The sequence below is a fragment of the Neomonachus schauinslandi genome, chromosome 2, assembly GCF_002201575.2.
Source record: "Neomonachus schauinslandi chromosome 2, ASM220157v2, whole genome shotgun sequence".
Lineage (NCBI taxonomy): Eukaryota > Metazoa > Chordata > Mammalia > Carnivora > Phocidae > Neomonachus > Neomonachus schauinslandi.
In genome coordinates this window covers 172,881,149-172,899,038 of record NC_058404.1, presented here as the reverse complement: position 1 = coordinate 172,899,038, position 17,890 = coordinate 172,881,149, and the positions used below count along the sequence as shown (strand labels likewise).

General features: G+C 41.6%; 2 protein-coding genes and 1 long non-coding RNA gene across 3 annotated transcripts in view; 1 reads left to right on the top strand and 2 right to left on the bottom strand.

The window, feature by feature from the left end:
* NWD2 (NACHT and WD repeat domain containing 2) overlaps nucleotides 1-17,890 on the top strand; it is a 182,600-nt gene that overhangs the window by 75,434 nt on the left and 89,276 nt on the right. The window lies entirely within an intron of this gene.
* Nucleotides 1-17,890, bottom strand: part of LOC110590845 — a 194,990-nt gene that overhangs the window by 152,948 nt on the left and 24,152 nt on the right. The gene's annotated exons all lie outside the window — the stretch shown is intronic.
* On the bottom strand, nucleotides 1,464-1,780 carry LOC110590844 (guanine nucleotide-binding protein G(I)/G(S)/G(O) subunit gamma-5-like). The gene has a single exon (XM_044912756.1). The coding sequence runs from the start codon at nucleotides 1,778-1,780 to the stop codon at nucleotides 1,574-1,576; it is 207 nt and encodes a 68-aa protein (XP_044768691.1). The 3' UTR covers nucleotides 1,464-1,573.

The following is a 17,890-nucleotide window of genomic DNA, read 5'->3' as shown; positions in this document are numbered from 1 at the left end:
CTTGTTTAGTGCTCTGAATATATCATGCCAGTCCTTTCTGGCCTGCCAGGTCTCTGTGGATAGGCCTGTTGCCAGTCTAATGTTTCTACCATTGTAGGTTATAGATCTCTTCTCCCAAGCTGCTTTCAGGATTTTCTCTTTGTCTCTGAGACTCATAAGTTTTACTATTAGATGTCGGGGTATTGACTTATTTTTATTGATTTTGAGAGGGGTTCTCTGAGCCTCCTGGATTTTGATGCCCGTTTCCTTCCCCAAATTAGGGAAGTTCTCTGTTATAATTTGCTCCAGTATACCTTCTGCCCCTCTCTCTTTCTTCTTCTTCTGGGATCCCAATTATTCTAATGTTGTTTTGTCTTACAGTATCGCTTATCTCTCGAATTCTGCCTTCGTGATCCAGTAGTTGTTTATCCCTTTTTCTCAGCTTCTTTATTTTCCATCATTTGGTCTTCTATATCACTGATTCTCTCTTCTGCCTCATTTATCCTAGCAGTTAGCACCCCCATTTTTGATTGCACCTCATTAATAGCCTTTTTGATTTCAACTTGGTTAGATTTTAGTTCTTTTATTTCTCCAGAAAGGGTTTCTCTAATAACTTCCATGCTTTTTTCAAGCCCAGCTAGTATCTTTAAAGTCATGATTCTGAACTCTAGATCCGACATCGTAGTAACGTCTGTATTGAGTAGGTCCCTGGCAGTTAGGACTACCTCTTGTTCTTTTTGTTGAGGTGATTTTTTTCCGTCTTGTCATTTTGTCCAGAGGAGAATAGATGAATGAGAGAACAAAATGCTAACAGGGTAACAACGTCCCCAGAAAATATACTCTAAACAAATCAGAAAAGACCTGAAGCCAGGGGGAAAGAAAGGGAAAGAAAGAGTAAAAAGAAAAACAAAAACAAAAACAGAACAACCAAAAAAAACCAGAATATGATCAAATATGATCAGGCTGGTGCATAGATCAGTGCCACAAACTAGATTTTGGGTGTATTTTGGTCTGGTAGGAGAAAATGCCTCCCAAAATTTTAAAGAAAGAAAAACTTATATATGTACAAAAATAAGGGTTGATATGAAGGGATGGAATATGACTGTAAAGATGAAAATTATAAAAAATTTTATAAAAGGGAATTGATAAGTTTGAAAAAAGAAGAGGATTTAAAAAAAAAAAAAAGAATGTGATCAGGCAGGAGAGTAGAACAAAGCCGTACACTAGAGATTTAGGGTATGTTTTTATCTGTTAGAAGAAACTGTATCTCAAAATTTTAAAGAAAGAAGAACTTATATATATATGCCAAAAATAAAGGTAACTACTATGGATAGAATATGACTAAAAATGAAAAATAAAAATGTTTTTTAAAGAAAGGATTGATAAGATATTGGTTGAAAAAGGGAAAAAGAAAAATTCAAAAAAAAAAATTCAGAGAGGTAGATGTTAAGGACCGACAAAAGTAGAAGTTTATATAGTATGGCACGTGTTGTAGGGATAATAAGCTTTTGTACAGGCTTCAAATTTAGTTCTCCTTTGAATATTCACTGGTTCATGAAAAGTGGTTTAGAAAACCATCCAAAGATTCATCTTACTACAAAAAGGAACAGAGTTTTTGGGGTCTGAAGGGATTCGTACTTGAAGATACACCAGTTAGCAGGGGGTCGTGTTGGGCATTCTGCAGACAGAATTGTTTCAAATCTGCAGCTGCCTGGCAAACCTTCACGCAGTTGAGCCCAGCTTCCTGCCGGAGCTGTTGAACCACTTTCTTCATAGTGGCAACGCTGGAGGAACCAGACATGGCGCTCTCAAGAGCAGGCAGATTCGTCCGTGCGTGGATCGGTTGGTTCATGCGTCTGCTGGGCCAGATGGTGGGGCAGCGCGGCCGGCCCCTCTCCTTCTGACTACAGCCCTGTAGCTAAATATTCTCCATGTGGTTCACCCTTGAACACTTCAAGCCCATTCCCATTAAAGGGCTTTGCCCTGGCTGTGCTCTCTCTGTAGGAATGTTCACTCCCTCATCTTCTTCACATGGGAGCTTTCTTTTTGCTCTCCAGGTCTCCACGAAATGTCACTTCCTAGAGATGCTTCCCTTGTGACCCAGTCTAAAGGAACCACCTAGAGGATTTCTTTTACATCACCCTATTTTAGTTTATCTGCAGAGCATGTGTGAATATTGGATATTTTGCCTTTTTCATCTATTGGCTTGCTTATTGTCTCTGCCCCACTAGATGATAAGCTTCACAAGAACAGGGATGTGTCTGCCTTCATGACAACTACATTTGTAGTCCTGGTATCATGCCTGACACATAGCAAAACTCTGATGGGAATGTGTTGAACAAGTGAATGCCTTTCTGAGCATATGAATGAATGAAGTCTCAGTCCAAACATTACTTGCTTAAGGAAGCTATCTCTGAGCCCCTGGTTCCTCCTAGGATATGCCATGTACCCACCTTTTTGCTCCCCTATAATCTTAGGCATAACTCTCAGTCATGCATCCAGTTTGTTCAAGAAGTACTTGTTTTTTTTTTGTTTGTTTGGTTTTTTTTTAAAGATTTTATTTATTTATTTGACAGAGAGAGAGATAGCGAGAGCAGGAACACAAGCACGGGGGAGTGGGAGAGCGAGAAGCAGGCTTCCTGCCGAACAGGGAGCCCGACGCGGGGCTCGATCCCAGGACCCTGGGATCATGACCTGAGCCGAAGGCAGATGCCTAACGACTGAGCCACCCAGGCGCCCCAAGAAGTACTTGCTGACCATTGAGCACATGCCAGGCAACATCCCAAGTGCTGGGAATACAAAAACAAACCAATCAGACCCTCTTCTTGTGGAGCTTCCAATATTGTTTGGGGAGGCAGACAACAAACAGTAAATCCCCAGTGGTGATAGATGCATTTTATTGAGTAAATGCTTCTAGGAAAAGTAAGACAGGATATGGGGTTAGGGAGTACCAGGTAGTCAGAGAAGGACTCAGTGATAGGACAGCCTTTGAGCAGAGATCTTTAGAAAGTGATGGAGCAAATCATGCAGATGCTTTGGTAGGAGAAATCCAGATATAGGCAACCAGGAAAAGGGTCTGAGGTGGGAGCATGTTCAGAATATTCTAGGAACAGTAAAGAAGCCAAGTGTAGGTGGAGTGGAGTAAGAGAAATAATTGCAGGAGAGGACGTCAAATTCAGGTCACATGGGACATTGTGGGCCAAGATTAAGGACTTAGAATTGTACTGAGTGAGAAGGGAAAGGGGGACATTATAGGACTTGTGTTCAAGAGTGTCACTCAAGCTCTATGAAGGGAGTGGAATGAGGGAAGGGAATGGTAGGAAGCAGGAAGGTAGTGCAAGTTAAGAAGTGATCATGGCGTGGTCTAGAGCCAGCGATGGAGAGAACGAGGCATCTGGTGAGGTGAAGTTTTCATCACCTGTCTCTAAGGTCTCAAAGTTCTCAGGACTGGAATTGTGTCTTACTCAGTGTATCCCAGTGATAAGTCCAGTGTCTGGCACCTAGTAGACCGTTGAGTTAAATATTATGGAATTTGTAGAGTATGGAGTTACATTTGACACAAGGTCTTCTAATGTTGTCTTTCTGTATGCCTGTCGGGCAAGCTGTTCTCTAGTGTTTCCTTAATTTTTTTTTCATTTTAAACAAAGATATTTAATGAAAAAGCTAATTAGACCCTCTGATTATGAACTCCAGGTAATTCTATGTGTGATACACATGGGTCGGTTGTTGCTCGGACATAGAAACAACTGAATGGGAGGAACATCAAGCTCACCCAGAGCAGAGAACACACATGGCTTCAGAAAGACAAGGTGTTTAAATAATAGCGTGATTGGGGCACCTGGGTGGCTCAGCCGTTTAGCGTCTGCCTTCGGCTCAGGTCATGATCCCAGGGTCCTGGGATCGAGCCCCGCATCGGGCTCCTTGCTCAGCAGGGAAGCCTGCTTCTCCCTCTCCCACTCCCCCTGCTTGTGTTCCCTCTCTCGCTGTCTCTCTCTGTCAAAAAATAAATAAAAATTAAAAAAAATAAATAAATAATAGCGTGATTGACTTGCCAGTGTTCGGTTAATGCCCTTGGTTATAGAGAAAAGGATAGAAAGGGAACACGAGGGGAATAAAATGGGGAAAATACAGACAGATTGGGGCAAAAAGCAGGCGGTGCAGGACCCAGTGAGTAAAGGACTTGTAATTCTATCCACAGGTGCCATCCGTTCTTGCTTTCTGAGGTTTCTGCTCCATTCCCGCTGCCGGGACTCTGATCTAACCCTTGTTGCTTCAAAAATTGGATATGTGAAAAGCATCCTAACTGAGCTTGTTCCCCACTTACTGCCAATTGGTTACAGGTTGTTGAGGAAGAGACTAGTTTTCACTTATTTGTAAGTTCCCAGGGCCTGAAAGAGTGTTTAATATTTAGTGGGGTTTAGTAAAAGCTTGGTAAGCAGAAATGCCTACACCATCACCCTGCCTGAGTTTCTCTATACATCACCACCAGAGCAATCTTGACGTAAATGTCATGTTGTCAGGTCCTTTGCTTAAAAGCTCTTAATGGCTCCCTGCTGCCTACGGGGGTCCCTCTTTACTGTGACTCAGCTGTCTCTCCACGTTCATCTCCCATTCTCCCCAACACAAACATGCACTCCAAGCCTGTCCTCTCAGAGCACATCTTGTGGATTGCTCATTCTTGACTTTCTTATCAGAAATACCCTTTTTCAGAGTGCCTGGATGGTTCGGTCAGTGAAGCATCTGGATGGCTCGGTCAGTGAAGCATCTGCCTTCTGCTCAGATCATGATCTCAGGGTCCTGGGATCGAGCCCCACATCGGGTTCCTGCTCAGTGGGGAGTCTGTTTCTCCTTCTCTCTCTGCTCCTCTCCCCAGTCATGTGCACACGCATGCACACTCTCTCTCTCTCAAATATATAAAATCTTAAAAAAAAAAAAAGTATACTTTCTCTTCCTCACCCCGCTCCCAACCTCAAAATCCAGCTCAAGGCCTAGCTTTCTCAAAAAGTCTTCCCCACTTCTACTCTGTAAACTCTTATAAATCCACCCCACCCAGCCCCCACTGGTAATCTGACTCAAGAGTAAACCCAGTTAGTGCAGGAACCTCTAACTGCGAGGGTGCTTGACTCGGCTGGGCACTTAGGACACATCCATTTTGAAAGTGATTTTCATTTGAGTCCAGCCATTCAACTCTGTGTCATTCTTTAAGAATACCTTCTGATAGCCAGCTTCCTTAGTGGCACGTAGTATTTATCTCATTTCATCTTCATCACCAACGTTCATAAACCTGGTCCTTTTTTTTTTCACCTTTAACCTCCAGTAAATCCTGGGCTTTTTTTCCACCCTCAGACCCCCAGTGAGAGTGCTGTCTTGTCCCTGAGCTGGTGCTTGTGAGTGATCCCCATGTCTTCATCTCCGGCTCTCTCCCTCCAGAGTGACGTGAAGAGAATTCTCTGGTTTGGAAATACTACTATATCTGAAATGGAAATCGTCCTTCTCCCTTTTTCCAGTTTCTCAATTATTACCATTTTCCCATTCAGTCTTGGCTTCTAGTGCATTCTTCACCCTTTACAATCTACAAACTGCCCGTTCCTGTTGAGTTACCTGCCACGGTGTTTCTTAGAAGTTCACCTTTTCATAGCAGCAATGTCCGCAATAGCCAAACTGTGGAAAGAGCCAAGATGCCCTTCAACAAATGAATGAATAAAGAAGATGTGGTCCATATATACAGTGGAATATTACTCAGCCATCAGAAGGGTTGAATACCCAGCTTTTACATCAACATGGATGGGGCTGGAGGAGATTATGCTAAGTGAAATAAGTCAAGCAGAGGAAGTCAATTATCATAGGGTTTCACTTATTTGTGGAACATAAGGAATAGCATGGAGGACATTAGGAGAAGGAAGGGAAAAAATGAAGGGGGGGAAATCGGAGGGGGAGACAAACCATGAGAGACTATGGACTCCAAGAAACAAACTGAGGGTTTTAGAGGGGAAGGGGGTGGGGGGATGGATTAGCCCGGTAATGGGTATTAAGGAGGGCACATACTGCATGGACCAATGGGTGTTATACAAAAACAATGAATAATGGAACACTAAATCAAAAACTAATGATGTACTGTATGGTGACTAACATAACATAATAAAATAAAATAAAAAGTTTACCTTTTCTTTTTCCATTTCACAAGGCTCTGTCTCTACTCAGCCTTCCGTTTCTTAATAGCTAAGTGACTATGGAAACCTTTTCCTGATTTTTCCCTATCCTGGGTGTTTTGTCTTCTGGGCCAGACTATACACAGATGCTCAAATCCTCTTCCTGAAGCAGTATTTACCACATTTAATTCATTCTTAGAACTTTTTTCCACATTTTTACTTGTCAGAAATCGAATTCATCTTACAAATAAAGGGTGTGTCGTGATGTAATTGACAGTGCATTTCTTTTTTTAGTGGAACATAACAGTATTGGACAACCTACTACTGATGTTTGCAGTTCAATAAAATACAGCACATTATGTCATTATGGAAGTTAGTGGAAACGGTGTATTTTCCTGTTAGACTAGGATTCAAATGCTAGATTTGCAAATTACCAGTTCTGTGACTCTGGGCAAATTGCTTGATTTCTTTGACATGGTTGACCCTTCTGTAAAATGAGTGGGATCGTTATGAGAAGTCATGAGATCACACAAGCGCCTGGCACATCGAAGACACTCAGCCAATGTTCCTTTGTCACTGCTTCTCGCCTTTTTAAGTCTTTTCTCCTGGTGAAGAACCTAGTGTAATGAAATTATGTGCATTTTTCTTTTGTCTTTCTGAGTACGGCAGACCTCTGACCAAAGGCATCTATCTGTCTGAGGGGTGCTTAGTGTCTGGTGCAGAAGGACTATAAATGGGGAGAATATTTAGGAAATATTATGTCACATACAAGAAAGACAAAAACCTTAAAGGTCAGGCTGTTGGCTTGAGAGAAGATCTAGCTAAATTCTTTTCATCATTTCCTTAGCACATCAACCAGTACCGTAGGACTCTGAGCCTGGAGATATAAAATACAGAGGAAAGGGCCCCGTTTGTCCATACGGCAGAGCCAGAACCTACCCCATGTAGTCTCTGGGAAGATAGTAGAAGGAGAGAGAAAGGCAGAGTCAGTAGAGAGACTTTTCCTTTCCTTACTCAGTTCTTCAGAAAAGGGGCTGTGGGTTAGATAAGTGAAAATAAGTGGGTGGATAGGTAGCAGTAAGGGCATCTTGCCTCTGCTGTCTACTTTGGACTCCAGAAAGAGATGGCCATACAGTAATCTGCCCCCAGCAGACCTGGGTATGGCCACAGCACGGCCATGGCGGCAAGCAACCAGGAAGTTTAACTTTCCCACGCTCCCCTCAATTATTGTGTGTCACATATGCTGAGTTAAGAGCCAACACTAGTCTCCATAACCAGGAGTGGTGGCTGCAAAAAAGGCCCGTGGTGAATAAACTGGACGGCGCAGAGGCCCCAAGGCTTGGGGCGGCTCATCCACAGCAAGGGAGTTGGCCTGGCTTGGCTGCTGAGCAGCCCAAGGCTCTGACCAAGCTGAGAGGGAAAGACCAGTCCATGGGCGACAACTGCCTCAACCCCAGCCATGATGCCAGCGACCAGGCAGACAGTGGGCATCACCTGGGGACTGTGCCCAAGAGCTCCATTTCCCCCCCTCAGGATCTGAGGTCATCTGGAGGTCATCTTAGGGAAAAAGAAATGGGGGAACAGGGAAGCCAAGTCTTTTGAGAGACTCAGCATTTTGATCAAGGAGAGAATAAGCACTTAAAGAGTCCTTGAAAACATCAGACTGAGGTTTAAACTGGATAGAACTGAAAGTTCACTTTGTCCTGTGAGCCAGAGGGTGGAGACTTGGACAGGAGGCACAAACTAGTCTTAGACAAAATGAAGAAGCCACATTCTCTATGCACATCCAAGTTGTACGTTAAGTGAAATTCCATGAGTCTTCTGTTAGCTTCACCTTGGGAATGATTCCTAAATTGAACGGCCGCTTGGTCTCACGCCGAAGGTCCATCCATTGCTCCTCCTCCACAGCCCTCTGATTCTGTCGAGCCCCATCTCCTTCTCTGTTCTTTTTTTCCTTCCCACTGTCTACGTGCTCACAAATCTCAGAATGCCTTTTGCCTCCTGAGTTACCAGAATACATCATTGGCTTTATAATTGACAGGATATGTTGTGACGCCCTTGGTCTGTTCCTCACGTTGTCAACTCATCGCCCTTTTCCATTTCCTGTTAATCAAATGTGTGCTTCTTTCTAAAGCGAGATGCCATATCCTCTCATTCAATCACACGTTGTTTCACTCAGGCCAGCACTTCAGTTTATCTCACTCACTTCACATTTCAGTTCCGTCCGTCAGCGCCTGGGCAAGTCTTAACCAAGTTGATATTCTGTCCGGTAAGTGAGTGACATCACCCTTCTCCCGTCCGGGAGCCAGTTAGTGGAAAGGGGGAAGGAAGATTGATAGAGATGAGAAAGGGAGGAACCTTCATTGCTCCAGTGTAATTATAAGTGTTGGCTCGCCATTTCTGCAGCATGGGAGGGCTCTTCTGGAATTCTCACCCCTGACTTCCCAAGACAGCATTATTGTTCCTCCTTTACTTGCATGCCCAGACAATCTTCTGCCTAATATTTCTCCTAAATATAGAGCCCTGGCCCTGTGGGGAGCTCCAGAATTTACTTGGAGGAGCTCTACTTTGCTGAACATTTCATTCTGCTAAACTGTGGCTGGCTGATTACCCCAGGGCTGGAAATCACCCCAGAAGATTAGTCCTCCAGTAAGCAGAATGAGAGATCCTCATTTGCAGGTGACATTTAAGTGTCCCAGTTGGGTACAATCACCATGAAGCCTTTCTCAAATTCTTTTTTTTTTTTAAAAGATTTTATTTATTTATTTGACAGAGACACAGCGAGAGAGGGAACACAAGCAGGGGGAGTGGGAGAGGGAGAAGCAGGCCCCCCGAGAAGCAGGGAACCCAATGCGGGACTCGACCTCAGGACCCCGGGATCATAACCCAAGCCGAAGGCAGATGCCTAATGACTGAGCCACCCAGGTGCCCCGCCTTTCTCGAATTCTTAACACAAGGCAGCTCTTTCCAAACTCATTTTTTATTTCTTGTAGCAGGGAGAGGACACCTTTAACAAGATGGCACAGTAAAAAGAGCACACTCATTTAAGAGATCTGCTCTGTTAATAATTAGTTATGAATCATTGAAAAAGTAACTTCAGCTTGGTTTTCTTATCTTTAAAACAAATTGCTTCTTGTGCTTGATTTTTGCTTTCTTTTGGCTTCCACAATGATGATGTTGTGACCTCCTCATCTCCATATGGATAGGCTGTCAACATTTCTGTCTTTGCGGGGTGGTTCCATCTGGAAGTCCCTCTTCTCCGAAGAACAGTCTCCTATGCATTCAACCTTCAAGTCCAGATTTCCTCACTGATGTCTACCCCCAAATCCCCAGGGCCAGATTTAGGTGATGGGTCCCATGGGCCTAATTTATTTATCCACAGACATTCACTGAGCTTCTGCTCTGCACTAGGCAGAGTTGTGGGCGCAGTGGATACCCTAGCATTGAAAACCAACCTAGTCCCTGCCTTCCTGGAGTTGTGAACAGTGGTGACCAGAGTGCCGCTGGCTGCGAAGGAAATATGGGGTGCCCTGGGCATGCACAACGGGAGGCTTCATCAAACCTCGAGGCATCAGGACAACTGCTGAGGAACTGATGTCTAAGCTGAATCCTGAAGAATGGGTAGATGGAGAGGCTCATGTGGAAAAGAAAACTTCAAGCAGAAGGAAGCTATTTTCATAGGCAAATTTGGGAAAGAATGTCAACATTATGTTGTACTCACTGCCCACCAGCCACTCATTCTAAGTGCTGTGTGTACATTAACTTGTTTAATCATTGCCGTGAGCCTCGTCGGTAAATTCCATCTCTTCCACTTCATTGCATGAGGACACTTAGAAATACAGAAGTAAATCACTGCTAGAGATCTCACAGCTGGTAAGGGGCAGAGGCAGGATTTGAACCAAGGCAGCGTGGTCCCACTGTCCAAGCTCTTAGTGCACCAAAAAGCCTCTTGTATTTACACATTCACGAAAAGGTATATGGATAAGTACAGATGTGTAAATGTAAGCATCTGTAAATACATGTGCATGTATGAATGTATGGACATCTCAGTATATATTTATACAATTATACAAACGTGTGAAGAGTATATACATAGCTAGAGCATGAACAGTGAGGGAGAACATGATCCAAAATGAGGTTGGGGAGTTAGGTAAGGACTAGATCACAGAGGATCTCTTAAAGCAGGTCAGAGATCCTAGATCCTATCTTCAGGCTGATAGAATGCATAGGAAGCACCATCAAGTTAATAGTCCAGGTTCAAATCCCACCTCTACTCCTTGCTGCCTCTGGAACTTGGGATGGTTACTTCTCTATGCCTCACATTTTTCATTTACAAAACAGATAATATTCCTGTCTGATAAATAAGTTACTCTGTGTAGCATCTGGTAGAGTAAGAGGAAATCTTAGCTCTGGTGATCGGATCTGCATTTTAAAAAGTTCCCTCTGCCTCAGTGTAGTGAATGGAGTAGGTGGAGCAAGGAGAGAAGCAAGAAGGCACTGTAGGGACTCACAATAGGAAGCCAGGCACAGGTGCACGCAGAGGGGGCATTCCAGAACAGTGGTTGCCGGAATCCCAGTGATGGGAACAGAGCCAACTTTGGGTTTTTCTCTCAGGCACAGACTTTGTGGTGGGCGTGCTGCCACTGAAGGAAGCTGGTCCCTGGTTACAGCCTGGCTACTATTGCTTTGTGGAGGGAGCTTCTCCAGCTTATTCTCAACACAGTTGCACGCACAGTGGCCTCTGGCTTGTGGCTCTTTCTCTGCCCCCAACAACAACTCATACCCTTTCTCTGCCCGCATGTTCATTAGGCCTAGAACATCAGAGGTCCTGCCTTGATCCTGTGACAGTTTTCTTCACTGTCACATTACAATTGTTGGGGCTGTCCAGAGGCTCAGTCTCCCAAGACACAGAGGCCTCAGGTGTGAGCTCAAAACCTCACGAGGTTTTGGGTGAAGCATCATCCTACATCATAGGATTGTGTATGACCACTCGGGCCAGCCCATCCTCCCTGGGCTTGAGTTAGCAACCCCACTTTCCCAGAAGAGCCTTAGTCCTGTTCCCATAAATCTTAGTCCTGTATCTCACATGATAAACATGTGAGATAAACATGTCTTAGTCATGTTCCCATAAATCTTAGTCCTGTATCTCATGACCAAGAGAATAATTGCAAGGTGACCTAAAGTCAGTATTTGCTATATTATAGTTCTAGTAAAAGTGTGGCCATGGATGATGTGGAGCTGAAGACGGTTGTTTCTTGTTTTGTTTTGTTTTTTTCATGTATCCTATGCATCTTGGGGAAGTCATCCTAACCAGAGCAAGAATTACCATACCTCACCGTACTATACCATACCATACCATACCTCAGCACCGGTAAACAGTATCTGGTGAACCTAGTCTCAAGTTAAAGACTCCTCCCTGTTTACCTTCTCCTGTAAGATGAACATTCTGTTTAACAGGACACAACTAAATCAAAATCAAATGAGTGCTGTATTGACCTTGAAAGTTATGTCCATAGCATAGTAATGTTGCCCTCATTCAAAACTTTCTGACCTGTTGTGTGTTCTTTTGTATATTTTTAGTGGTGGCAGATAGGTTTGATTTTTTTGAAAGCATGAAAGGTCTTTTCAAAGCCACGTCTTGTCATGTAAAGGCCGATAGGCTGGGAAAATACCATTTTTAATGAAAACAAAAACAATACAGTGACAAGAGTTTTTTCAATACAAAATGAGATAATTCCTACAGAGGAAATTGTGGGGCGGTGGCAGAATCCGTGGAAGGGATGAGTAGCCTCCCATTGGAATAACTTTGAGAAACAGCGTTCATTTCAGTGCTGCAATCGCCTCTGAAGTTAACATTTTTGTTTTGCATTCAGGTAGTGTCTTATAGCATGGGAAAATTGAGAAGGAAAATATTTTAATTCAAAGGCTTTTTCTGAAGAAATGGTAGTGTGAAGCCTTTATGAATGCACATTGACCTTTTTTGGGGGGTAAATCATGAGGTCATTATTTGTTACTTACAGGTCGCTTTATTGTTTGCTTGGTAATCTGGGTATTTAAATGGCTAGGTCTGATTCAAGTGGCAAAATTTGTTAGGGCCTTTATTTGCTGGCTTTTTGTTTTCAGACCAATTCAGGACATAATAATCATGATTCATTAGCCTCCCTAAGAATATTTTAAAGCAAGTCCAATGGTTTTAAGTAAAAAAAGGTAAAATCAAATTACTTTCCTGGGTGTTTATACTTAATGATGAAATAAGTAAAGGTACATAAAATGTGCTGTCAACAAGTTAGTATTCCAATAAATGGTAAATTAGATTCAGTGTCTGCAGTGCCTGGACATTAGGCTAAAAGCTAAACTTAATTTTTGTAAGTATATAATAAATCTTGTCTTGTTGAGCACTTTGGATTCCAACTGCTTTTTGCCAGTTATTGATCATGCAGATATATAGCAGATTTGCTTGCCCGAAATGGTGTTTTGTGTTGCATAAGTTAGATGTTTCATTTATTTATTTCCTCTCTGCCTTCATGGTTGCTTGATTTTATCCTCTTTCATCATTTTCTGCCTATAAAGACGTTTGAGAAAGAATAATTTAAGGGAGAAAATCTGGAAGCAGGAGGACATTTAAACAAAGTGACCAAAGTAAGGTGACCTGGAATTAGAAAGGCCTGGACGAGGGCCAGGGTGGCCAAACTTGAAGGAAGTAACAGGGACAAAAACTATTGCAAAAGACTTCCACTGGTGGCAGATAAATCACGTGACCCTTAGGCTTCTATTTAAAAATATTGTTTTGGGCGCCTGGGTGGCTCAGTTGGTTAAGCGACTGCCTTCGGCTCAGGTCATGATCCCAGGGTCCTGGGATCGAGTCCCGCATCGGGCTCCCTGCTCTGCGGGAAGCCTGCTTCTCCCTCTCTCACTCCCCCTGCTTGTGTTCCCTCTCTCGCTGTGTCTCTCTCTGTCAAATAAATAAATTTAAAAAAAAAAAAAAAAATCTTAAAAATATTGTTTTGATTTTTACCCTGGTCATTTATTCCACATATATTTGGTTAGATCTTATTGTTCACTCTTAATATACTAGATGTTTGATTTAAACATCTGTTCTTGCACTCAATTCTACTATGAGGAGGGGATGTGAGACCTGTAGAAAATCACAATACTCAATAGATTTACAAAGTGTCATTGAGATGTAATTCACCTACCACAAAATTCTCCCATTGAAAGTGCGATTCAGTATGTTTTAGTATGTTCACAGTTGTATAAGCATTGATTTTATATCATTATCATCACCTCAAAAAGAAATCCTGTGCTCTTTGGCTAACACTCTCAAATTGGCCTATTCCCCTCCCTCCCTACTCTAGCTGACCACTAATCTATTTTTTATCTCTGTAGATTTGCATGTTCTGGACATTTCATATACATGGAATCATACAACACATTCCTTTGTGACTAGCTTCTTTTACTAAGAATAACGTTTTCAAGTCTCATCTGTATTGCAGCATCAGTATTTGACTACTTTTTATTGCTGAATAATATTCCATGTATGGATATATACTACATTATATTTATCCATTGATCGCTTGATGGACATTTGGACTGTTTCCACTTCCTTAGCTATTATAAATAATGTTGCTATGAACATTCATGTGCAAGTTTCTGTGCAGACCATGTGTTTTCATTTATCTAGGAGAACTGTAAAATCATGTGGTAACTTTGTTTAACTATTTGAGGAACTGCCAGGCTGTTTTCCAAAATGACCGCACCATTTTGTATTCCCACCAACAATGTAGGACATTGCTCCACATTTTCATTAACACTTGTTATCAGTCTTGTTTGTGACAGCCATGCTAGTGGGTGTGAAGTGTTATCTCATTGTGGTTGATCAGCACATTTCCCTGATGACTAATGATATTGAGCATCTTCTCATGTGTTTATTGGCAATCTGTATATGTTCTGTGAAGAAATGTCTACTCAGATCTTTTGTCCATTTTCAATCAGGTTGTCCTCTTATTATTGAGTTGTAGGAGTTCCTTATATATCCTAGATGGCAATGCCATTATCAGATAGGGTCCTCTTTTTACTTTCTTGATAGTGTCTCTTGAAGCACAAAACTTTAATTTTGAGGAAGTCCAATTTATCTCTCTTTATCTTTGGTTCCTTGTACGTTGCTGTCCTATCTAAGAAACCATTGCCAAATCCAGGTTCACAAAAATTTGCCCCTGTGTTTTCTGTAAAATTAGTTTTATAGTTTTAACTCTTAAGTGTATGTCTATGATCTGTTTCAAGTTAGTTTTGTATATGGTGTGAGGTAGGGTGTCCAACTTCATTTTTTTTACATGTGGATATCCAGTTGTCCCAATACCATTTGTTGAGAAGATGAGCCATTGCTCATGAATTGTTTTGGCACCCATGTGGAAATCTGTTGACCACAAGTGTGAGGCTTTACTTCTGGATTCTCAGTTTTATTCCACTGAATATCCTTATGCCAGTACCATACCGTTTTAATTACTTTGTAGTGAGTTTGAATCTGGAAGTGTGAGTCCTCCAACTTTGTTCTTCTTTTACAAGGTCGTTTTAGCTATCCCAGGTCTCTTGAATTCCCATGTGAATTTTAGGATCAGCTTGTCAATTTCTGTGAGTAAGCCAGTTGGAAGTTTTATAGTGATTGCACTGAATCTAAAGATTAATTTGGGAAGTATTGACATCTTAAGTCTCCCAGTTCATATACTTGGGATGTCTTCCAGTTTACTCAGATCATCTTGAATTTCTTTCAATAGTGTTTTATAATTTTAAGAGTATAAATTTTACATTTCTTTTGTTAAATCTGTTCCTGAGCTTTTTATTCTTTCTGATGGTCTTTTAAATGGAATTGTTTGCTCATTGTTAGTGTGCAGAAGTACATGTGGTTTTTGTATATTGATCTTATATCCTACAACCTTGCTCAACTCATTAGTTCCAACATTTTTTTTTTTTTACAGATTTTATTTATTTTAGAATGAGAGCATGCAAGGGGGGTGGGGGACAGGGGGAGTGACACGGCGGGGGAGAGGGAGGAAGAGGGAAAGAATCCCAAGCAGACTCCATGTTGAGCCTGGAGCCCAATGCAGAGCTCAGTCTCATGACCCTGAGATCATGACCTGAGCCAAAACCAAGAGACGCTTACCCAACTGAGCCACCCAGGCGCCCTTAGTTCCAACATTTTTTAGTGGTTTTCTTAGGATTTTTAATATATGAGATTGTATCATCTATGAATAAAGATAGATCTACTTCTTCCTTTCCTATCTGTATGCCTTTTCTTTGTTTTTCTTGCCTAATTGCCCTGGCTGGAACCTCCAGTACAGTGTTGAATAGAAGTGGTGAGAATGAATAGCCTTCTCTTGTTCCTAGTCTTAAGGGGAAAGCTTTCATTTTTATTAAGTATGCTGTTAGATGTAGTTTTCTTTTTTGGTTTTTTCCCATTTTTGCCCTTTATTCAGGTTGAGGAAGTTAAATTCTATTCCTGGCTTCTTGTGTTTTCATCATAAAGTGTGTTTGATTTTGTCAAATTTATTGTTTTTTTCTGTCTCTGTTAAGATTGACCATTTGGTTTTTGCCCTTTATTGATATATAGTGTGTTACATTAGTTAATTTTCTGATGCTAAGCCAACCTTGCATTCCTGGGATAAATACTACTTAGTTGTGTTGTATAATACTTTTTATATGCTGCTGGGTTAGGTTTTCAAGTATTCTTGAAAACACTTGAGTATTCTGGTATCCTCTCCTTTTGTTTTATATTCATGAGATATTGCTCTGTCATTTTCTTATATTTTTGTCTGCCTTTGGTACTAGGATCATACTGGTCTCATAGAGTAAGCTGGGAAGTGTTCTCTCTTCTAATTTTTGGAGGACTGAAGAATTGATAGAATTCACCAGTGCATCCATCTGGACCTATGCTTTTCTTTTAAATCACTAATCTTTTTTCACATTTCTGTTGACATTTTTTTTGTTTTGTCTTGAGTCTGTTTATGTGATTTGTCTCTCTCTGGTATTTGTCCATTTCATCTAAGTAATCTAATCTGTTGGAATACAGTTGTTCATAGTATTCTCTAATAACCCTTTATTTCTGTAAGGTCAGTAGTGGTAGTGGCCTCTCTTCCACTCATGATTTTGGTAATTTGAGTCTTCTCATTTTTTTTTTTTAAGATTTTATTTATTTGTCAGAGAGAGAGCACAGGTAAGGGGAGCAGCAGGCAGAGGGAGAAGCAGGCTCCCCACTGAGCAAGGAGCCCAATGCGGACCTCGATCCCCAGGACCCTGGGATCATGACCTAAGCTGAAGGCAAATGCTTAACCAACAGCGTCCCTTCTCTCTCTTTTTTTTTTAATCCAGCTAAAGTTTTGTCCATTTTGTTCTCTTCAAAGAACCAACTTCTGTTTTCATTGATTTTTTTCTATTGGTTTTTCTATTCTCTGACCATTAATGTCTATTATCTATTATTTCCTTTTGCTAACTTTAGCTTGCTCTTCTTTGTCTATTGTTTTTTTTTATTTAAATTCAGTTAGCCAACATATAGAATATTATTAGTTTCAGATGTAGTTTAGTAATTCATCAGTTGCATAAAACACCCAGCGCTCATCACATCACATGCCCTCCATAATGCCCATCACCCCACCCACCTCCCCTCCAGCAAGCCTCAGTTCCTTTCCCATAGTTAAGAGTCTCCCATGGTTTGTCTCCCTCTCTGATTTCTTCCCATTCCATTTTTCCATCCCTTCCCCTATGATCCTCTGTGTGGTTTCTTATATTCTTCATATGAGTGAAACCATATGATAATTGTCTTTCTCTAATTGACTTATTTTGCTCAGCATAATACCCTTCAGTTCCATCCATGTCGATGTAAATGGTAAGATTTCATCCTTTCTGATGGCTAATATTCCATTGTGTGTGTGTGTGTGTGTGTGTATCACATCATCATTATCCATTCATCTGTCGATGGACATCTGGACCCTTTCCGTAGTTTGGCTATTGTGGACAATGCTGCTATGAACATTGGGGTGCAGGTGCCCCTTCAGATCACTGCATTTGTATCTTTGGGGTAAATACCTAGTAGTGCAATTGCTGGGTCATAGTGTAGCTCTATTTTTAACTTCTTGAGGAACCTCCATACTGTTTTCTAGAGTGACTGTACCAGCTTGCATTACCAACAGTTTAAGAGGGTTCCCCTTTCTCTGCATCCTTACCAACACTTGTTGTTTCCTGTCTTGTTCATTTTTGCCATTCTAACTGGTGTAAGGTGGTATCTCATTGTGGTTTTGATTTGTATTTCCCTGATGGCTAGTGATGTCAAACATTTTTTCACGTGTCTGTTGGCCATTTGTGTGTCATCTTTGGTGAGATGTCTGTTCATGTCTTCTGCCCATTTCTTGACTGGATTATTTGTTTTTTGGGTGTTGAGTTTGATAAGTTCTTTATAGATCTTGGATACTAGCCCTTTATCTCATATGTCATTTGCAAATATCTTCTCCCATTCCATAGGTTGCCTTTTAGTTTTGTTGACTGTTTCCTTGACTGTGCAGAAGCTTTTTATCTTGATGAAGTCCCAAAAGTTCATTTTTGCTTTTGTTTTCCTTGCCTTTGGAGACGTGTCTAGCAAGAAGTTGCTGCCCCCGAGGTCAGAGAGGTTGCTGCCTGTTTCTCCTTTAGGATTTTGATGGATTGCTATCTCACATTTAGGTCTTTCATCCATTTTGAGTCTACTTTTGTGTATGGTGTAAGGAAATGGTCCAGTT